Below are 23,925 nucleotides of genomic sequence, written 5' to 3' on the forward strand. Positions count from 1 at the left end.
CACTGTCGGATTTTAGGATAACAGTCACAGTACTCTGTGCACATCCCAACCAGAAGGGGGAGCAGTGACCAAGGCTTTAGTGTAAGACAAAGGGGCAGCTAGTCTATGATGAAAAGTGAGCTGTAGGGACTTCCCTGGCAGTCCAGTGGTTAAGACTTTGCCTTCCAATACATGGTGTGTGGGTTCAATCCCTGGTCAAGGAGCAAAGATCCTACATGCCTTGTGGCTAAAAAACAAAAACATGAAACAGAAGCAATATTGTATCAAATTCAATAAAGGCTCAAAAAAAAAAAAAAAAAAAAGAGAGAGAGAGGGCTGTAATAATGAAGGTGCATGTGAAAAACTGAGAATCAACTATGAAAATCAATGCGTCTTTCCTTCTACGTCACTATTATTATTTTTTTACCGGTATGAAAAGATACAAATCAATACATCTTTTATACGTTTCTTTCAGTTTATGTATTTTTCATTTTACTGTTATTAAGAAAGAAGGGACCATCGCTGTCTCCTGTGTCCACTATTCTAAACAGTGCTCCTTCAGTTTGGCTGTACATTAAAATCACCAAAGAAGCTTTAAAAAAAATTTTGTGCCAGAATGCACCCTATTCCACTGAGTACCATAAGCGCACATAGACAGAAGCTGGGCATCAACATTTTATAAGCTCCTTAGTGACTCCAGTGTGCAACCAAGTCTGAGAACCCCAGCAGCATGTAGATTGCATTGCATGTAGATGACATCCTCTTTACCTGAGTGATCTCATTTATCACCACATGAGTACACTGTGCCTCATACTCTGGTCGGGGCTGTTCTTCCTGCTGTAACTCAACAGTGTCCCATTCATACTCAAGTTCTGCCTGGCGCCGCTTCCAAAACTCCAAAAACAAGGTTACTAGCAAAGAGAAAGAAGAACATTACGTGGATCTTCAACAATCAGTGATGCTTCAGAAATCTGTACTGAATAATACTAATTACAACACTTTTGTACATGGTCAATAAGATCCAATTTTAAGTATAGATGACACTAATACTTAAAAGAGAAAAGTAAGCTAATGTTTGTTTTTTAAGGAAAATGTTGATAATGTATCCAGCTTGTGAAACCAGGCTATAGCCCATGGGAAGGTAGTAGTGTGATGGTCAGAAGGCATGTGATCGTGTCTACCACCAAAGCATCTGCGACTAGCACATTACTGCAGGCAACTATAATAATTCAAAGCAGTCCATGGCCCATCTTTTAGTCTGCTTCCCCTTGCATCCCTCTCCCTCATTCCCTCCAAAGGGCCTGGGGGATGAGAATGCTTTAGTGGTCCCCAAATCTTTATTTTCTACTGCCCAAGTCACCCCAATTAAAATAATATTCTTAAATGTGGAAATATATTTTTCAAACTTGTATAAAGTATAAGTAAAATAATTTTTAGAAATCTTTATTATTTTTCAAGACTTGCCACTTCAAATACTAGACAGAAACAATACTACGTGTTCATTGAAAATATGGTTTCGGGGTAAATCCCCTAGGCACTTCTTCCAATCAGACTGTTAACCATTAGCCCTTTCTACACAGAAATTCTGGAATAACCAGTTATACCCACAAATATTTCTGAGTCTCTACTGAGTGCTGAGAATAAAGAGGAAAAAAAGATACGGTCTCTGCTTCAAGGAGCTCCTAAATGTATAGGAAAGACAGTGAAGTGCTGTTACACTGGACTTTTAAGAGGGCTGTGATCTAGATAAGTGCTGGGTGGTCTGGGCGCAGAGTCACAGTGGATTGACAACAAGGCTGTCCCGGAGAAGAGGGCCTCTGGGGTGAGCTCTGAGATGCCAAAGAGCTGAAGGTAGAATGTTAAGGCCATTTCCCCCAGGCAGCTGTGTGTGCAAAGGCAAGATGCTAAAGAGGCACAGGAACACTACTTTCCAGGAAGTTCAATAGTCTGGAAATGAGCCCAGGGTGTGGTGAGATGGGTGGGGCCGCCAGGTGGATACATGGCAGGGGAATATCACAAAGGACTGTGTGTGCCTTAAGATGGAGGAGATATCAAAGGTGGTCAAGAAGGAGTAGAGGCAGCTGGACCCAAGGGCAGGTCCAGGATGCTTCAACTAGGAGGTGAGAGAAGATGGCATTTTAGCAGGTAGACAGATTGGACGCAGGTGTGATGAAAGGGGAAGATCAGGGATGCTAGCTAGGTTTCTGGCTTTGGCAGTGTCCTGAATTCTAGTGTCATTCCCTGAAATAAGAAGGGCAGGAAAAGGAGCAAGTCTGAGAGAGAAGACAACTGATTCGGTTCTGATCAGCTGCCTGTGGGCCCCAGGAGAGATGTCTGGTAGGCAGACAAAAGTCTAGAACTCAGGAGAAAGACCCAGGCTGAGCAGAGAATTTGTCCTGTTTCCAGTGATACATGGGGCATGAGCAGATGAGCTCTGCATGGACTATGGAGCGGCAGTTCTCACCCTGGCTGCATGAGAAGCACTGAAAGCTCTTAAAATGTTTTGAGCCTGGGCACCACCCTCAAGGTTCTGATTTCATCAGTCTGGCATAGTTTTTTTGTCTTTGGAAAGCTCGCCGGGGCAGCCAGGGTTGAGAATCAACCTGCAGAGAACAGGGAGCCTTTGGGTAGAGGGCAAACAGAGGCAGTCTTGAAATCCTGCAGACCCTGCCACGGGCAGATGGACACACAGGGGAAACCTCGGGATGCACCATGAAGAACGTGTACGCAATGCTTCCCGAAGGCGAGGACAGCAGAAATGCTCAAAATACCCACTTCCCGGCAGTGCCTGTTCTGACTTCACTGATGTTCCAACAACAGTGAGTGAGAGTAGAAATAATCTGGACATTGGAATCAAGTCTGAATTCTGGTTGTGACAAGCACTAGGTGTTTGACTACCGGTGACAATGCCTCCTTCCTTCTAATGGAAAATGGGGGAAATAGGAACCAGCTTACAGGCTGTCCTGAGCTAAATGACATAACATCTATAAAGACCCTCATGACCCTCTGAGGTAATTGCTAGTACCATCCCCATTTTGGACATCAGGAAACTGAAGCACAGAAAACTTCAAATACTTGCCTGAAATAAGGAGTCAGGTATTGAAGCAAGGCATGCTTGGCTTCAGAGCGCAAGCCCTTCTTACAACTAAGCCTAACTGCCCAAGCTGCCTGCTCCATAACCCGCCTCCCTCTGGCTCTGTTCCAGTACCCACTCTGCTGAGAGGTCATCACGGCTTGCCTGCCCAGTGTCTGATTCTCCTCGTCCAGGACATAAAGCTAGTAACTGCCCACTGTCCCAACCCTGCCTCGGTGGGTACTCATGATGCCACTGCTGGGATTACCGGAGGTTCACAAGCATATAAGGGTGGCAGCCTGGCTTTTTGCCACAGATGCTGCTGTAAATGGAGGCAAAGAGCACAAAGTTAGTGAGGGAGGCCAATTCTCATCTCCTATGTGGTTGGGAAGCTAGAACAATTTCAGCCAGTCCCCAGAGAGGCTCCTGCTTTCAAGACAGGCCTTTCTCCTTCTACATGCCCTTCTCAGAATGAAAGAGTTGGTTCCTCATTTGTGGGTAAGACAGCATTTGTGACTGCTTGACCACAACCTTCAAAAACAGACCACTTTGCTGGAACGGAAGCGTGGTACCACACCTCAGCTACTCTATAGCCTCATCTGGCTCAGACCAGTCAGTGCAAGGGATCCACAGTGGTGCACGTTCCGTACAGAGAGCGATGCCTCCACCACCGAGAACCTGCCCAGCCATCGCGCTCTTGTCCCATCCAGGGGGAAATGAAGTATCCATGGGACAAAAGCCTTGAGGGCCCCAGGTAACTGTGGACTAAGCCGTGACCGACTGGCCCTGCTCCCCACTCACCCATGCTCTCGTCACACGCAGATACTCCAAAAAGAGATCCCAGCTTGGGGGAACGAGCCTACTCGCCTCAGCCTGCACACGAAGCAGAACCACCACCCACTTACTAAAGACCCCTGAGCTCACACCACCACATACCTCACCTAACAGAAGACCCCCTGCTTTTTAATTTGAGAATTCTACTGCCATCATTGCATTACACCTCCCACCCACGAAGTTCTTTACACTCTGTCTTCCACTCTGCAGCTATGAAGTCAGTCCAGGGCTAGTGTACACTCTGCAAAAAAGGCACACACTTTATTCCCTATGCTGATCTCCACGTCTGCACATCACAGTGGATAGCACTCACACATCCTGACCTTTGTTTGCTCCTGCATTTATCGTTTATGATGTCCATGAGGGCAGGGATTTGGTTTTGTCCACGGCTGAAACACTAGCACGCAGCAGGCACTGGGTAAGCATTAGCTAAATGAATGTACTGTGGGAAGTCATTTCAGAAACTGGAGGACCGCCACTGCCTGGGACACGTGAAGGATGGAATCGTCTACTTGGAGGGCCAAGCTAGCTCCAGCCGCTCCCTGCTACGCCTGACTGTCCACTGTCTACCACTCTCTGCTCTGCCCATCTTGAGGGCCTGGAGGAGCTGAGAGGAGGATGCAAGTGTTGATGGGTGAGGTTGTGGTGGCTCCAGCCCTTTGAGTGCTGGGAGTTATTCAAGAGAGACAGACTGAGAAAATATCACATGTACCATCCTGTCCCATGGTTCACTTGACCCACGACCACTCACCAGGGAACATGAGGGCCCTTTCCACCCTCAAGAAAGGGACTGTGGGTGAGAAGATGGTATCTTTCCTTTAACAGCCTCTTTATAAGGCTATCCTGGAAAAAGCTCTCTAAAGCCACGTTGGATACTTTCCTTCGGTTTATGGAATCTCTCTAAATTTTGTCACTTTAATTGAAATATGAAAAATACAGCTATTTTTTAAATTTTTATTGATTTTCAATGAAGAAAATTCTTATTTTCTTCCTCTGCTAAGTAAAGAAAATTACTTTTCACTTCATTTGAAAGAGCAGCTTACTTTCACGAATTTGTATCTTCAAACATAACTGTTTGAAAGAAATTTGTGATGCAGGACATGAAAGTCCTACTGTGTTTTCACACCTACAGGCAGGTGGATGAAATAACTAGGACTGATCTCGTAGGGCTGGGCTTTCTTACTCCTGATCCAGAAAGAAGGGTCTGTACCTTCATAGGTGAAGTAGGACCAAGGTTGTAGAACCATTATTTTCTAGCCCATTTCTCAGATTGCCAGATAAGATAGTGCAATTATATCAAGTAAATACTTCTGCATCCTTCTAAAAGTCTGTTACAACTTTATTACTATTTCCTGCATTTTGTCACTGATTTAAGGGCTGACGACAACCAAAGTACCTACAGAGCTCTTATTCCGTGATTGTCACTTTTTGTCTTTGGGACCTCTGGTGATTTGCCGCATCTGCCTGAATGTCATTTTCCTCATCTTTAGAATGGGAGCGTAACAGCCATTCATTTGCTCAGTAACAATCTAGCAGCAGTGTTAGCAGGAGCTGAGTTATGAAAATAAAACTCACAAAAAAGCAAGAGAAGCAATTTAATCAGTTGCTATAAGGAAAGGACGGTGGATATCCTTCCCCTTCCTCTGAACTTGAACATAAAAGTATGGATGTTTTTACCAAATCCTGAAGTTGAGGCATTCTGAGTAGGAAGTGATAGGACTGCTGTGTAAGCCAGAAATGGCCTGATGAAAAATAGTGAGTGGGTAGCAAATCCTCGTAACCTTGGAGGGCTGCAGGAATGGGTGGGAGTTTCTTAGCTCCTCATTTCATAGAGCCAAGAACTCAACAGGGTCCACGACAGACTCCACAGACCACCATAACCACTCAATGTTTGGAGTCTCCTGGGCCACGTGGCTGCCTGCTCACAGTGCTGCATGTCCCGGAGTGAAAGCCTGGGGACCTGGGGTGACTGCATGATGCCAGACAGGAATTTCCTGTTCTGTATCTTTTGTACTCTCTCTTTCTGCAATAAAACAACTGGCTGGACTCCAGAGGGGAGCACAGCACTTACATTCTCTGGCAAACCATATACCAGGCAGCTCTAGCTGATTGAGAGAGACAGGATCCTTAAAAGAACATAGAATAAGAAAAGAAAGAAGGCTGCCTAGGACCATGGGAGCCAAAACCAGCTGGTCCTCTTAATCAGGATATTACACAGCTAAAGAAAATATCCATCTGATGGAAGATTCCAATACACAGTGTTGGTGGTTGTATACAGCAATGTCTAAGGACAAGGCAGGCTCTGTAGCTGGGATCGTTCTGGTTCCTTTAACAGTTTGCTGCTAAAGGCCTGGCAGGTTTTACTGGGTCTTGAAACTATCCAGACTTCTGTAATCACTCACAAAGGCAGATGAGTTTGCTTAGCCTAGATTCCTACTTCCTAACTGAAACACTACAAGGCTGAAGATGCATTTCTCGGGATAGATAACAAGGTCATATTGTATTGTACAGGGAACTATATTCAATATACTGTGATAAACCATAATGGAAAAAATATGAAAAATTCCTATATATGTATAATTGAATAACTGTACTGTACAGCAGAAATTAACACAATGTTGTAAATCAGCTATATTTGAATAAATTTTAAAAATCATAATTCTAAACAAAAATACATCTCTCAGACCCTCCTGTAGCTAGGGTTCCAGATGTGGTTTTTAAAATGCCCATCAAAAAAAAAAAATGCCCATCAGATGCACCTGTGTGTCACTGACATCAGAAATGCAGCTGAAGGGAGACAGAGGTGGTTATAGGAGTTGCATCATTTTGCTAGTGTGGATGCAGCCACAGAAGCAGAGACCTGAAATGAACAGTTGTAATAGTCATTTTCTGATCTCCAAGTGCAGCTAGTTAGGGTGATGGCTTCCTGAAATCCCCCTTCTTATGACCTAGGTGCCTGAGATTTTCTGGAAATCACTAGGCCCACCCTAGAACTCAAAGGTGAAAATTAAAAATGGCAGCCACGCAGCCAAGAGGCTGGTAGGGAGCATCAAAGAGAAGTAGGTAAGAAATGACAAGGAATGGGGAGGGGAGAAGGCTTTCAGAACCGCTGCTTCCACTGGGCGTAGTTGGTGTTTAGCACTCTAGGAGTCAGCAGGAGCAGATGGACTGGCTTGGCCTAAAAGGGGGGATATTTTTCAAAGAAGTACATGATTTATGCAAAATTTATTATACAAGGTTTTCTACTTTCAATTTTTATAGGTTCCAGGGAGAAGAAAAATACTCTGCAACATACATCTGGGCGCAAGAGATGCTACAGGAATGTGATGATGGCGATATGAAAAACTTCAGTTTGCAATTGCAGGCTTTCTGTAATGAGGTTCCCAGCAGTGGTTCTCATCAGACAGAGGTAACAAGAAAAGCAATAAGGCATTTAAAATAAAAACTTCATCATACACACACTTATCCTTAAAGATACACATATGGTGCCATGAGCAGGACTGAAATGTTTTCTGCATTCTAAAATCCTATGAAATAAAATCAGCAGCTCCATATGCCTGTCACTTCTATAAACATGGTGTAGTTTAATGACCATAGAAAGCAGAGCTGGTTAGGAAATTTGAAGTTTTTCTTTCTTGTCAAAGTTACTAATTTTTGCTTCATTTTAGAAATCTCTTTTAATTAGGGCTATCAGCATCTATTAACATACAGAGTTCAATAGATGTGTTTGAATTTTATAGATTATGAATTAGTGTTGACACTGAGGTTTGGGCAATTTAGTTAAAACTGCCCTTGCCCAGATGTTCAGTACCCAACCTCTTACCAGGATTAAAAAAATGAAAGGTGTATTTCACAGTGAAGGAGTACAGAGAATCCTAATACAGGAACTTGATCTTTATTCTTCCATGTGGCAAATACTAGCTACTGTTTGGTCTCCAGCCAAAATATGCTAAATGTCTGAATGACAAAGTGACTTATTAAGTACATTTGGATCTTACAATTTACTTTATGCAGGAGTGGTAACTAATATCTCTTAAAAGTGTCCAAAGTAATTGGCCTGTCTATTTTGTGATTCTTTTGGGGACCCTTCTTCATAGGCACAACCACTGCAAAAGAGAAATATTGCCAGGGACACCTATAAACAACGGTATCTGTATGTGAGTAGCATGTGTTGACAGGTTGTCTTCTCCAAAATAAGAGACTTGGTTCTGTTTCCTCCCCCACCTATCTATACCCTGAACTGTTTTACCCCAGACTCACACAATGAAACTGGAAATGCATTTATCTTTGAAAATGAACATTTTTTTCTTACTATGGTAGAACATTTACATCAATGAAACATGTAAAAGTCTGTATAAAATGATAATTGCCTCATTACATTAATGATGCTCTTCAAGATAAATAATTATATAGTGTTAAAGCTTCTATATACAAATTATATTCTTGAGGATCACATCTGTCCTATTTATTAAACAGAATGTTATTATGATAAAAGTAGCAGCATGTATTTACTAACTAGTCACTCATACAGATATATATAAACAAGAAAGCTTACCTGGAATCCCCATGTTGCTGCTTTTCCTGAACCCCAACCCCATGAAAATTAGGTTCGATCACAGCTAGGGATGCTATTACAACAGTGAACCATGCCTCCCTGTATTACCTAAGCCCTTGAGCCGTCCTCCCATCTCTTCACATTGCTGTTGGGTTTGACCATGACAGGCTTTAGTTGATGGAACATCTGCAAACTAGATGCAAATGTAGGCTTAAAAAATGCTTGGTGTGTACTTCTCCTTTCCTGCTTTTCTTTGGAACCCTGAACTGCCATGTGAAGAATGCTGGTCCAGCTCCTGGAGGATGAGAAACCATGCAGACCAAGACGAGGCAGCCCAGTTGAGCCCCGTACACCAACCCTGCCTGGCGAACTTCCCACCGGACACAGAGGACCATGAGAAATAATACATGTGGGTTTTAAGCTACTACATTTTGAGGTAGTTTTTTAATGCAGTAATTGATACAATGGCCTTAAGAATTATAAATGTGGAGTTCCAGGGGAGCTGAAGCTTGGGCAATCCAAGAGACTAAAAGTTGGTTGCTTTGATAATCTATATATATAAAACTGTATAAAGATACTAAGTTCAGTACTTATATGATTTTAGGGTTTTTGTTTGTCTTTTTTTCAGTTAAGAGGCAAAAGGAAACTGAAAAAAAATGAATATAACTTACCCCACACCCCCATAAATACTGCAAAGACTAGGGTTCCAAAACTGTCAAAGATGCACAATTTCTGTAAAATACAATAATGACATTTACATGAATTATGATCTTCACCTACTAGAATTCATCAAATATGCACTGCTTTCTATATCTTACAGTCTGGAAATTTCTTTTAAATCTGTTACCTAGTTTGACAATCACCATATCTACTACATACTTACAGATGAGACTTCTCATTCTTCTGAAAGCACACAGCCTTTACCAGACTACATTTTCCAAAGGAATCTTTCTGTGTCTTGATAAAGAAATAAGCACAGCTGTTAAGATTCCATTTTGTTGAAAGCTTCTAACATACTTTTGAATAATAGCCTCTTTTTATGGACTATCATAGTGCATTTGAGGAAAGAGTATGGCCCTAAAAGTACAATGAACTCCAAACAACTTTGAGATTTATGATTTGCATCTTATTATCCCACCCTGGTCAGAGGGCAAGTTCCCGAATTCCTGGTTTTCTTGTTAAGAGAAGCACAAAACTGGGGTTTACTTTGAGATGGCTCTCCTCCAGAGCTCGTTTTCCTCAAATCCAATGATGACTTTCCTATCATGGCTGACAGAAGCTTTCATCAGGATAAAGATGCAAAAGTGCTTTTGCTGACGTTACAAAGGGTACAATGATCATGAATGAATACACTACATACTCTATTTACTAGCTTACTAACTTTCAAATTTTTGCTAATTGTCTCCCTCTATTAATTCCTGAAAAATTTTCCAATTAGCTACCAATTTTTCATCAGTGAGCATTTTTATATCTCCTTAAAAGGTCTATAAAGTTAGTGGAAAAAGTGGCAAACACAATATCAACTTTATGAAAGATCTTATGAAAAGTAAAGAAGACATGCCAGAAAAGGAAGCTATAGGCTAAAAATAAATAAATAAAAAGCAAACTTTTCAGTGCTAAAGAAAATCCAAAGCTGCTTCTAAGTAAGAAACTTGATTTTTCAAGGTTCTTTCTGGGTTGCCCTTATACTGATGCAAAATGAATAAGCTTCCATCTAAATAAAATATAAGTTAATGTTATTTTTTTAAAATAATATCCACCTACCCATCTTCTTATATATCCTTTTCCAAATCATGTAGATGCCCCTTAATCGCACATATATTTCCTGAGCAGAAAGAATAGTCCCAAATTGTCATTCAATTACTCCTCTCAAAAATCCAGCTCAAGGAAGACAGAATTAATAAATGAGTGATCAATCTGGGGAACAGTGCTCCACACCTACTCTGTCCTGGGATTACACAGAACACAGATTTCAAATATTTTATCTTTGACTCTCTTGAACTATCTTTTTCAAGCTCTCTTATAATATCATGTCTTATCCTTTATTGAAAAATTATTATAGGAAAAGTCCTATGAAATACAGTTCTGCGGGTTATAATGTTATTATTGAAGATTCTGTCCAGTGTTAATTCTCTTCTAGGAATCAATGCAAACCTCTCTCTATGTGATACCTCCCTATTTGCCCTGATGCCTCTACCCTCCCACTCCAGAAAGAGAAAATCCTACTATGCTGACAAAAAGCCACTGGAAGTACCTCTGTCAATACCAGAGGGGTGGGAGGGAAAGGAGCAGCAAGAAAAGGCAAGTTTACTGCTAATGCCAGACTCAGTGCAGCTGCTGAGCTCAAGGTAAGAGATGTGCGCTGCACTCCTATGAGGGAGAGTTAGGTGGCTTGGAAGTTACCATTTTTGCCATATGGGTAAGAAACGAGGAACTGAAAGTGTAAGATGGTTGGCCTCTCTGCTCTACATGCCCCAGAAGCAACACGGAAGCAGGAAGTAAGGGGGGAAGATAAGCAAAGAGTTTTCTTGGTAAGAAGCTTAGCTTAGCAAGCTTCGCTTGGCAGGATGGCAGAGAGAGAAAGCTGGCTGTGTTAGCAGTGGCCCTGAGTCAGCACACTGCTTCAGTCACGTGGAGCAGAAGGCAGAGAGAGCTATACAGGCGGGCATGATGATTTAAAGTGGAGGACAGAAATTTAGAAAAGTCAGAATCTAGAAAAGTGACAATTTGCTATGCTTTCTTCCTGAAAAGGAACAAAGTCAAATTTTTATATACCAATTCATTTCAAAGACCTAAATATTATAACTTAACCATATTTCCTCTTTATCTTGCCAGCCAAAAGGCTAAGAACTTTATTTAATGCTCAGTCACAAAACCAGTATCAATCCTGATTATTTCCATAACTGTTTCTTCATTTCCTTGATCCTGATTATCTATTTCTAATTTGTTAATAATTCTGGCATACATGTCAACTAATGAATATTCCATCGCTTTCCAAAAGGAAAGAAATGACTATAAAATGTATAAATGAAGAAACGATTGAATTAACCAACAAACAGGAAAGATGCTTCTCTTTTTTCCTTTTTTCCCTTATTTTTTCATTTCATTCTTTTACTTATATTCTTTTATATGCTTCCATCCCTTTGTAAATCACATTGAAAAGACTCAAAGGATATTTTTTTGAAGCTGGAAGAGAATGATTCACTTTTTTCCCCCAAAACATGAGAGTGTGAAAATTTCTTAAGGAAAATGAAATTTCCATTTGTACTTTGTGGTGTACAGTTCGCCTCTGGTGTTATCGCTTGCACTTACCTTAAATCCTGTGGCCTGGGGGTAACACTAACTAAGGACCTTTACGAGTCAACAGTACTGGAAGGCAGCTTCTCTCTTACTACCTCCAAGTCTCTCACTTTGAGTAATCTATGATGGGCATGTACAGTCTAGAACTTGTGTTGGTTGAAGGGGAGTGGGCGATGAAATCTAATTTAACTCATAAAGTATAAAAATACATGTGTTGACAATACCCTGCGATCCTCTTAATTAAGTGGTGGAGCAATTTTTCAAACTGAGTTCAATTCAACAGTGAAGTGCCTGGTCCTACAGTCAGCCAGTGAGGAACAAGGTAATAGCAAGGAAGGCAGAGGTGGTGTCATTTTCTGGCTTATCTGTTACTAGGCGGGTGGTTGAGCAAATTATTGAATCCCTCAGATCCAGTGTTTTAATCTGGAAAATAGAGGTAACACCTGTTCTGCCTGCCTCACAGCACTGTTTTGTGAGTCCAGTGATAATACAGGTATGAGCATAAGTTTGCAAAGTCTAAACTATAAAGTTGCATCACTATATTAGCTGTGTATTCAGTTAAAGTAAGACTTACATGCAGCAGATCAGAAGCAGGTCATAGAAATATTCCTAAACTTTCATAGCAGAATGAGGGGACAGAGAGGTCAAGACAGAAGAATTCTATGAAGGTCCAAGTTGTCAGGAAAACCTTCTGAAGCAAGCCAACCATCTTTCTTCCTGTCTAGCCTTTCTGGCATGCCTTTCAGGAAGCTCCCTCCAGTCTCTGTGCTTTTTGCTAAACCTCCTGGATTTTAAGAAGTCATATAGCTCAAGACCATCTATCTGCATGTGTAAGGGGAACCAGATGTGTTTGGTGGGAATGTTTAGAGACAAAGGGAATATCTGCTACCACTTGAAGACAAAAACTTTCTTATGCATTTTTATAAATACAGTCTAAATCTGATCTGCAAAGTCTTCAAAATTCCAAGGAGAGTTTCAGCATACTTTCAAAGTGGAAAAACAAGTACAGATTTCAGGTTTCCATTCACTTGAATTATCACTTGAATTAAGGAAAATACTTATAACAGTAAACCTATTAAATAGTATTTATGAGATAAGTCAGGTTTGAGATATCTGCTTTGATTACTTGAAATACTCAAGCAGTTTCAATTCCACAGTTCTTCACTGACCTTTCAGGAGATTATTGATAAGGCTTTTAATTTCAATGTATTATTAATAAACAAGGAATAACACAACTATTTTATATCTATCTTTGAAAATGAAGGCTTAGCTGAAAATTACCTTTCTAAATTCAAGAGGAAAAAAATTTAAGCACTATGTTGTATTAAAATTATTAGAAGAAAAAAAGCTTTCATTGCTTGTAAGTGTTTGAAAAAAATACCTTTGAGGACTCGCAAGTAACATTGAGTGACCAGAATGGACACTCTTTATCACATTGAGGACACATTATGATCTGGCCGCCAATATCAGGATCACAAACTTCTTTGCTGAAGAAAAGAGAAAAATAAAGTTTAATTTTTAAAAATGTAATGAACAAGACTTTATCAGAATGATAAGATCCAACATCCATTCATGATAAAAAAACTAAATTTAAATCCTTATAAAACTAGGAGTGGTAATGAACTTCATTAACCTGATAAAATCTTGCTTCATAAAACCTATAAAAAACATTATACTTAATAGTAAAAGGCTGAAAGTATTTCCTTTACATCAGAAACAAGATAATATGTCCCACTATCACTGTTTCTTTTCACTGGTTGTGATACCACTGCTAACATAGTTAGTAAAAAAAACAAACAAACAAACAAAAAAAGAAACAAAAAAGCAAAGACGGGGGAATGGCAAGGAAAAAAACTGCTATCCCTAATAAATCACATAATTGTTTATATGGACAACTCAATAAAACTTGCAGATAAATTATGAGAATAAATGAATCTAGTAAGATTGCTGGACACAAAATCGGTATACAATATATATATGTAGGGTCACAAAAAAGAAATTGTGTCTCTAAAGACCTGCCACAGTTAAGAATTTTAATTTTTTATAACTGTTTTTCAACAATTTAAAAATATGAAGAGCCCAGAAACAAAAATCTAATTCAAAATGTACAAAATTTATATGGAGAAAATGATAAAACTGTTGTAAAAGAGTGAAGAACCTATATAAATAGGTAAATTATCATGTTCATAATTTGGAAGAATCAATACTTGAAGATGTCATTTCTCCCTTATTTGAACTATAAATTTAATAGAAAAGTAAAGCCTCAGAACCGTCAAGACATCTCCTAAAGAACAAGGTGCTACTGGGGTTGTTGTTCAGTCGCTAAGTCCTATCTGACTCTTGTGACCCCACAGACTGTAGCCCACCAACCTCTGTTCATGAAATTTTCCAAACAAGAATACTGGAGTGGGTTGCCATTTCCTTCTCCAGGGGATCTTCTCAACCCAGGGATCAAACCCATGTCTCCTGAATTGGCAAGCAGATTCTTTACCACTGAACCACCTGGGAAGCCCTTTAAGTTAAGAAAAACTGAGCAAGAGAGAAAAATAAGAGTTCAGCAAGAGACCTCTGCATACACCAAAACTGATGAATAACAGGCAGCATCAACCCAACAAACCAGTAACGTAAAAACAGATGTTTGAATAAATAGGGCTGCTGCAGTGGAATATCCATACAGAACAAGGGGAAAGTGAACCCCTAAATCCTACCATATATAAATCAATTCCAGGTGGAAAGTAAAACTGCAACAGTACCAACTTACAGAAGAGTATCCAGATAACCTTGGGGTAAAGGAAACTACTACTAAAGAAAAACAAAAGAGCATAAACCATAAAGAAAAATATTAATACATTCAAAATCTTTTAAAAGTAAGAACCTCATTAAAGTACTCCAAAGAGAGGGGGAAAAAATAGCCACAGACTGGTAGAAGTTTTGCAACATACAGGAATGACAAAGGACTAGTCACAAGAATATTTTAAAAACTCCAACAAGTTAATAAGAAAAACCCAGCAAGCTATTAGAAACAACAGACTGCACACAGCTTACTCTAGGAGAAGCTATGCAGATGGACTCCTATGTGAATGGGATTGGAATTGCAGAATTAGTTAGCCCTGCAAATAACTCAGTAAAAAATAACTGGGCAGGAGAAACACTTCAAGAATATTTAAGTAAAGATCATGGAATACATGCTCCTCCACAAAGCAAAGAACTTGACAAAATCTGTCAAAATTAACCTATGCAGAACTGCGGAAACTAAACAAAGGTTTCCAATAGTCTGAGAAGTGTTTATTTGAGAAAAAATAACCAAATCTTTTCCATAAAATAGTAAGCTTTGTCGCATTTTAACTTGGCTTATCCCTATCCCCATAACCTCAGCTCCATGTTGCCCTTTAAAACCAACAGTCTCACAACCAAGGTAGCCTCAGTTCAGTCCACTTCAGTCGCTCAGTCATGTCCGACTCTTTGTGACCCCATGGACTGCAGCACGCAAGGCTTCCTTGTCCATCACCAACTCCCAAAGTTGACTCAAACTCATGTTCATTGAGTCAGTGATGCCATCCAATCATCTCATCCTTGTCATCCCCTTCTCCTCCCACCTTCAATCTTTCTCAGCATCAGGGTCTTTTCCAATGAGTCAGTTCTTCGCATCAGGTGGCCAAAGTACTGGAGTTTCAGCTTCAGCATCAGTCCTTCCAATGAATATTCAGGACTGATCTCTTTTAGGATGGACTGGTTGGATCTCCTTGCAGTCCAAGGGACTCTCAAGAGTCTTCTCCAACACCGCAGTTCAAAAGCATCAATTCTTCGGCACTCAGCTTTCTTTACAGTTCAACTCTCACATCCATACATGACTACTGGAAAAACCATAGCCTTGACTAGATGGACCTTTGTTGGCAAAGTAATGTCTCTGCTTTTAAATATGCTGTCTAGGTTGGTCATAGCTTTTCTTCCAAGTAGCAAGCATCTTTTAATTTCATGGTTGTACTCACGATCTGCAGTGATTTTGGAGCCCAAGAAAATAAAGTCTGTCACTGTTTCCATTGTTTCCCCATCTATTTGCCATGAAGAGATGGCATTGGATGCCACGACCTTCTTTTTTTGAATGCTGAGTTTTAAGCCAGCTTTTTCACTCTCCTCTTTCATTTTCATCAAGAGGCTCTTTAGTTCTTCTTTGCTTTCTGCCATAAGGGTGGTGTCATCTGCATATCTGAGATTATTGATATTTCTCCTGACAATCTTAATTCCAGCTTGTGCTTCATCCAGCCTGGCATTTCTCATGATGTACTCTGCATATAAGTTAAATAAGCAGGCTGACAATATACAGCCTTGACATATTCCTTTACTGATTTGGAACCAGTCTGTTGTTCCATGTCCAGTTCTAACTGTTGCTTCTTGACCTGTATACAAATTTCTCAGGAGGTAGGTCAGGTGGTCTGGTATTCCCATCTCCTTAAGAATTTTCCACAGCTTGTTGCGATCCACACAGTCAAAGGCTTTGGCATAGTCAATAAAGCAGAAGTAGATGTTTTTCTGGAACTCTCTTTCTTTTTCAGTGATCCAGTGGATGTTGGTGATTGATCGCTGGTTCCTCTGCCTTTTCTAAATCCAGTTTGAACATCTGGAAGTTCATGGTTCATGTACTGTTGAAGCCTTGCTGGAATAATTTTGAGCATTTTTTTGCTTGCATGTGAGATGAGTGCAATTGTGCAGTAGTTTGAACAAGGCAGCCTAGAAGCTACTGATGGGGCAGAAGTGGTTTGAAGTTACCCATTTCCAGAGAGCTGTCAATATTTGACCTATCTCAAGCTCATACTATACAAACAGCCCTATCCCCAGGGTATCTGTTGAAAGCAATTACCAGGAACTAAATAATTCCATTATATTACAATTGCTTGAGGCAGTGATAAAGTAGAGGCTAACAAGATGGCGATTAGAAAACTTAGAAGGGAAAACCGGATAATGAGATGTTCTAGGAGTAGGTGGAGGGTTAAAAAGCTCCAACAAATACCTATAATTGTAGACAGTGCATATGGCCAGGAAAGACCTGAGAAAACCTGCATCTCTCAACTCTGGCTGACCTTAAAGTTCTGCTTAAGCAAGGAGTAATGGCTAAGGAAGCGCTCCCAACTGCCTGATGGAGTGCTGAAGGCATTCCCCAACATGCAAACAGACAGCCACCGGCAAAGGCTCAAAAAAATGATTGACTCCAGGCATTTAAAGAAATCACTGTCCAATCATTAGCTGATAACTAAGCTTTTGTATACAGATCTCATGGCCATACATGATAGAGAATATAGACTTTACAGAATTTGTTCAGGAAACTAAATAAATACTATCATCAGCAGCAATGACAACAGAGAAGCAACAATAAGCTCTGAGGAGGAGTAAAATCTGGTTCTCAGATTGGCATTATAACATTATAATATTTAAAATGCCCAGTTTTCAACAAAAAATTACAAGCTACATAAAAAAACAGAAAAGTTTGGCCATGACACAGGGTGAAAAAGAAGCCAACAGAAACTCCCTGAGGATGTCCAGACACTGGACATACTAAATGAATACACAAATAAGCAATTATACATATGTTCAAAGAACTAATAGAAATCATACCTAAAGATATGAAGTATGTGAGCATCTCATTGTACAGAGAATATGAACAGATAAAAATTACTTGAAGACCAACTAGAAATTCTAGCGATACAAACATAATGAGTAAAACAAAAAATTCACTAGAGAGGTTCCTCTGCAGAATGAACTGGATGAAGAAAAAGTCAGCTAACTTAACATTAGGTCTATTGAGCTTATCTAGTCTGAGAATCACAAAGAATAAAGAAATGACAAAAAATGAATGTAGCCTCAGAGATGAGTGGGACACCATCAAAAATACACATAATAGGAGAACCAGAAGGAATGAGAGAAAGAAAGAGGCAGAAAGAATATGTGAAGAAATAATGGCTGAAGAACTTCCAAAATCTGATGAAAGCATTAATTTGTACATCTAAGAAGCTCAATAGGCTCAAAGTAGAATAAACTCAGAGAGATCCAAACATAAGCACATCAGATTCAGAGTATCACAAGTCAAGAACAAAGAGAATTTTGATAGTCGAACGAGAAAAGTCATTCCACATATACAAAGACTCTTCAGTAAGATAAGCAGTTGATTTCTAATCAGAAACCATGGAAACCAGAAGGCAGTTGGATGATATTGTCAAAATGCTGAAAAGGAAAAGATTGACAACCAAGCATTCTATATGCTGCAAAACTATTCTTCAAAAACAGAAGAGAAGCTATGACACTCCTACAAAAATAAAATCTGAAAGACTCCTTTTCTAGCAGCCCTGCCCTACAAGAAATACTAAGAAGAATCCTTCAGGATTAAATGAAAGTACACTCGACAGTAAGTCAAACGCACTTGAAAAATTAAAGATCACTGGCAGAGGTAACTACATAGGTTAAAAAACACATATCATATATAGAAATACATTTTTACATAATATATATTTATATATACTAAGTGCAACAAAGTGCAGGTACCCAAATAACACAATCAGCTATGTATTACTATATTTTAATAGGTTTATAATATTTTCACACAAATAAGACAGAAAAAACAAACACAAAAATAAAACAAAACATTTTTAATCTTATAGTAGTACAGTACAATAGCTGGCATATAGGGGCTGGCATCAAGTAAGCAGATAGATAAAGGTACTGTACTTACTGTACTCTATATAGTACTGTAAAGTACATAAAAGCACCATCACTTCTAGACAATGAATGCACGTGACAATATATCCTAGACATGCTAACTAACTTACATGACTGGATATGCAAATACACGCTTGCATCTTTGAAAGCTCACAATATGAATGTTCATATGTAGGGGACTTACTGTAGCAAAGTGGCAGATGCAACTCCAATGTAACTCCAACTTAATCAGAAAGTGAAGTGAAATGAAGTGAAAGTCACTCAGCTGTGTCTGACTCTTTGCGACCCCATGGACTATACAGTCTGTGGAATTCTCCAGGCTAGACTACTGGAGTGGGTAGCCTTTCCCTTCTCCAGGGGATCTTCCCGACCCAGGGATCAAACCCAGGGTTTCCCACATTGTGGGCAGATTCTTTACCAGCTGAGCCACAAGGGAAGCCCTAATCGGAAAGTACTTTAATATAAATAAATTAAATATTGCAATCAAAAGACAAAAGGCAGAAATAAATGGAATAGAGAATGGATAAGCAACAGAGAAAAATCAACAGTTGGTTCTTTGAAAAGATCAATAAAACTGACAACTTTTTAGCTAGACTATTCAAGAAAAAAAGACAGAAGATTTAAATTCCTAAAATCAGAAATGAAAAGAATAACATTACTACTGACATTACAAAAATAAAGAAGGAATATAAGGGATCGCTGTCAATAATTGTATGCCAACAAGTGGAATAATCTAGGTGAAATGGATAAATTCCTAGAAAAACATAAATGACTGAAGTTGACTCAAGAAGAAATAGAAAACCTGAAGAGATCTACAATGAGTTAAGAGACTGAATTAATAATCAAAGAAATGTCAAGGCCAATATAGCTTCACTGGTAAATTCTATCAGCCACTGAAAGAAAACTGATACCAATGCTTCACAAACTCTTCTAAAAATAGAGGTAGAAACACATCTCAATTTATTCTATGAAACCAGTATTACACCAATACCGAAACCAGACAAAGGCATCACAAAAAAACTACAGACTATTATTTCTTATGAATATAAATGCAAAACTCTTCAACAAAATATTAGCAAATCAAATTCAGTACATCAAATCAAGTGGGATGTATCCAGGAATGCAAGGATTGTTCAATGAACAAAAACCAATTTATATACGCCATACTGATAGAATAATGGATAAAAACTAGGAACAGAAGAGAATGTCCTCAGCTTGATAAAGAACACCTGTGGGGAAAAAACACACATAGCAAAGATTATACTTAATGGTGAAACTCTGAACAGATTCCTCCCAAGTTCAACATTGTACTAGAGGTTCCAGTCAGGGTAACCAGATAAGGAAAATAAATTAAAAATCTCCAGATTAGAAAGAAATAAGGAAAACCATTTCTATTCCAAATGACATGATAGTGTACATTAAAATCCAAAGAAATTTACCAAAAGTCTGCTAGAATTAATAAGCCAGTTCATCAAGGTTATAAGACAAATCAATATATTAAAAGTAATTATATTTCTATACATTAGTGAATAATCTAAAAATAAAATGAAGGAAATAATTTCATTTACAGTATCATTAAAAATAATAAAATACAAGATTAAATTAGAGAAAAGAAATGTGAAATACATATACTGAAAAATACAAAATATTGATAGAAATTAAAGATGACCTAAATAAATGGAAAGCTATTGTGTGTTCGTGAATTAGAAGCCTTAATATTGTTAAGATGGTAATATCTCTCAAAGTGACCTACAGATTCAATGCAATTCTGGCTTTTTTGCAGAAATGAGAAAGCTGATTCTAAAATTATAGAAATGCAAGGTACCCAGAAAAATCAAAGCAATCTTGAACTTACTAAAAAGTTATAATAATCAATATAGTGTGGAACTTGCATGAAGAACAGACATATGTATTGATAGAAAAGAACTGACAGTCCCTAATAAACTCTTAAGTTTATGGACAATTAAATTTTTGCACTTTATTAATACTTTGTACTAGTAATTACTAATTAATACTTTGCCACCTGATGTGAATAGCTGACTAATTAGAAAAGACTCTGATGCTGGGAAAGACTGAAGGCAAAAGGAGAAGAGGGAAGCAGAGGATGAGATTGTTAGACTATATCACTGATTCAATGGACATGAATTTGAGCAAACTCTGGGGGATAGTGGAGGACAAGGAAGCCTGGTGTGCTGCAGTCCATGGGGTTGCAAAGAGTCGGACATGACTTAGTGTCTGAATGACAATAAGAATTTTTGACAAGGGTGCTAATGGGGAAAGATTATGTTCACAAAAATGGTGCTGGAACACTTGCATATACACTTGGCAAGAAAGAAAGGTGAATATTTTATACTGTTTACAAAAATGAAATCATAGACCTAAAACTAAAAAAAAAAAAAAGAAAGAAACAACTTTTAGAAGATAAACACTGAGAAAATCTTCATGACTTTGGCTTACCTATGCTTTTTAAGATATTACGGTAAAAGTACAAACTACAGAAGAAAAATCTCAGGTAAACTGGACTTCATTAAAGTTAAAAGCTTTTGTGTTTCAAAGGACAACATCAAGAAAGTGAAAAAGAGTCCACGGAATGCAAGAAAGTATTTGATAAGGGGATTTTATCACAGTAGCTCAGTTGGTAAAGAATCCGCCTGCAATGTAGGAGACCTGGTTCAATTCCTGGGTGGAGGAGATCCCCTGGAGAAGGGAATAGGCTACCCACTCCAGTATTCTTGGGCTTCCCTTGTGGCTCAGCTGGTAAAGAACCTACCTGCAATGCAGGAGACCTGGGTTTGATCCCTGGGTTGGGAAGATCCCCTGGAGAAGGGAAAGGCTAACCACTCCAGTATTCTGGCCTGGAGAATTCCATGGACTCTATAGTCCATGGGGTCACAAAGAGTCAGATGTGACTTTCACATTCACTTTTTTATCACAAAATATATAAAGAACACTTAAAACTCAACAGCTGTACTGAACATTTGTAAGAGATTCAAGTGGCAAAATAAGCTCACGAAAAGATGCTCAACATCATGGAGAATTTAGGGAAATACAAATTTAAGCCAACAATAACATACCACTTCATACCCATTAGAATGATACACACACACACATTTACTTGTTTGCTTATTTATTCAAAATTCAGCAATAACAAGCGCTGATGAAGATGTGGAGAAATCGGAATACTCATTCATCGCTACTGGGAATGTAAAATGGTGTAGTCACTTAAAAAAAAAAATGCTTTGGCAGGTCCTCAAAATGTTAAATCTAGAGTTATCATATATTCCAGCAATTCCATTTTTTTATATATTCTCAAGAGAATTGAAAAAAATATATTCACACTAAACTTATACATTTTTGTTCATAGCTATTCATCATAGCTAAGGAATGGAAACAACTCAAACATTAATTGATGGATGGCTAGACAAAGTGGTGTATCCATACAATGGCATATTAAAGTGAAGTGAAGTAAAGTGAAGTCGCTCAGTCGTGTCCGACTCTTAGCGACCCCATGGACTACAGTCTGTCGGGCTCCTCTGTCCATGGGGTTTTCCAGGCAAAAATACTGGAGTGGGTTGCCATTTCCTTTTCCATAATGGCATATTATTTGACCACACAAAGGAATAGAGTACTGATCCATGCTATACCATGAACGAATCTTGAGAACATTGTGTTCATGCATGCTAAGCTGCTTCAGTAGTGTCCAGTTCTTTGCGACACTATGAACTATAGCCCGGCAGGCTCCTCTGTTCACGAGATGCTCCAGGCAAGAATACTGGAGAGAGTTGCCATGCCCTCCTTCCTAGGATCTTCCTGACCCAGGGATGGAACTCACATCTCTTACATCTCCAGCACTGGCAGGTGGGTTCCTTACCACTAGCACCACCTGGGGAGCCCCCTTGAAAACATGCTAAGTAAAAGATGACAAAGACGGCCCCACACACTGCACACACAGTATGGTTCACTTATAATGAAATGTCTGGGATAGGCAAATACGTAGAGACAGAAAGTAGATAGTAATTGCTAGTGGCCAAGGGAAATAGACATTAGGGAGTGACTTCTAAAGGATACTGGTTCCTTATGGGGTGATGAAAATGTTCTAAAATTAGATAGTGGTGAGGGTTACAGAACTTTGTGGAAGTACTTCAAACCACAAACTGTACACTTTCAAAGCCTGTATTTTATGGTATATGCATTATATCTCAATAAAGTTGTTATTTTCAAGTGTGTATAAGCTTTAAATAGACCTTTTATGGAAGAGGAAATACCTACAGTATCTTCCACTTATGCACAGATGATTTCAAAAGCACACAAAATTATATTTTATAGGGGTATAAGTACATATGAAAACGAATATACAGTGTATGACAAAAATAAAAATTTAGTATAGTCATTATTTCCAAAGTGGAAAGTAAGGGGATGCAATTGAGCAAAGAACTTCCTGGGTAACAGTTATGTTTTTTTCTTAAACTGGGTAATGGGTCATTTTTCCTTACATCTTAAATCTATCTTCTATTCTTGTGAATCTACTCAATTTGTAATAAAATTAACTGTAAACACATATAGGAAGTATGTGGGGTGACTGTATGGTGACTTTATAAAATAAATTATAATGAGAACCACCACCATGCAAGAACCATATAAAAATGCTACTTTTTCACTCTGAAAGCATATTTTTGAGATACCTTTTTTTGGTTGGAACAATATATAAAACAATGGAGAACCCAAAGGCAAAATTAGGGAAAAAATATCAACATTCAGCCTTTAGCCCTAAACTCTTTTTCAGTGAAGAGAGGCAAGTACTTCAAGGACCATCTGCAGCTTTCAAGCTAACAGTCATAATGGCACAAACACTCAGAATCCTTTGTTAAATAGAATGGATAATTACGCCTATACATCAGAGCTGCCATGTACACTTCCTGCCTCTGGCGTCACGCTCATATGCTGCAGGCTAGAAAAATTTGGTCATCAGCTTGTCACTGTTGCCCAGAAATTCTGATCTGGCCGTCACACCTGGACAGAAGCCAGATGAACAAGAGAAAAGGCCTGGTTCAGTGTTGCACCCCTTCTGGAGGTTGAGATCACCAAAAGCAAAGGACTAGTAACACACTTCAGATCAGAGATGGTGAAATTCAGTGTTTTGGCACCCATGTATTTCCCAAACACAGTGTAGCTGGTATTTTAATTTCAACATCAAGCACAAACTCATTCTTTATTACTTTTTTACCCCTCTAACACTGTTTTTTTAAAAAATAAAACAAACAGAAAGTATCATTTACTCAAGTTTTATAATATATACTCAATATATATTACAAAGTCATAGATTTTCCTGGTGGTCCAGTGGTTAAGAATCTACCCGCCAATGCAAGGGACATGGGTTGCATCCCTGGTCAGGGGAGATTCCACATGCCAAGAGGCAACAAAGCCCGTACCACAACAAAGCCCGTAATGAAGCCTCCACACCCTAGAGTTCATGTTC

General features: G+C 39.0%; 1 protein-coding gene across 2 annotated transcripts in view; it reads right to left on the minus strand.

The window, feature by feature from the left end:
- The window catches only part of ANO6 (anoctamin 6), a 230,399-nt gene that overhangs the window by 38,055 nt on the left and 168,419 nt on the right, over window positions 1-23,925 (minus strand). For both annotated transcript variants that reach the window (XM_065934572.1, XM_065934571.1), the window contains 3 exons: window positions 13,123-13,228; window positions 9,113-9,173; window positions 748-890 (listed from right to left, as the gene is read on the minus strand). In XM_065934572.1, the coding sequence (XP_065790644.1) occupies window positions 748-890; window positions 9,113-9,173; window positions 13,123-13,228 (310 nt within the window). The remainder of the gene's footprint in view (window positions 1-747; window positions 891-9,112; window positions 9,174-13,122; window positions 13,229-23,925) is intronic.

The sequence above is a fragment of the Muntiacus reevesi genome, chromosome 4 (assembly GCF_963930625.1).
Source record: "Muntiacus reevesi chromosome 4, mMunRee1.1, whole genome shotgun sequence".
In the NCBI taxonomy this organism is placed as follows: Eukaryota; Metazoa; Chordata; class Mammalia; order Artiodactyla; family Cervidae; genus Muntiacus; species Muntiacus reevesi.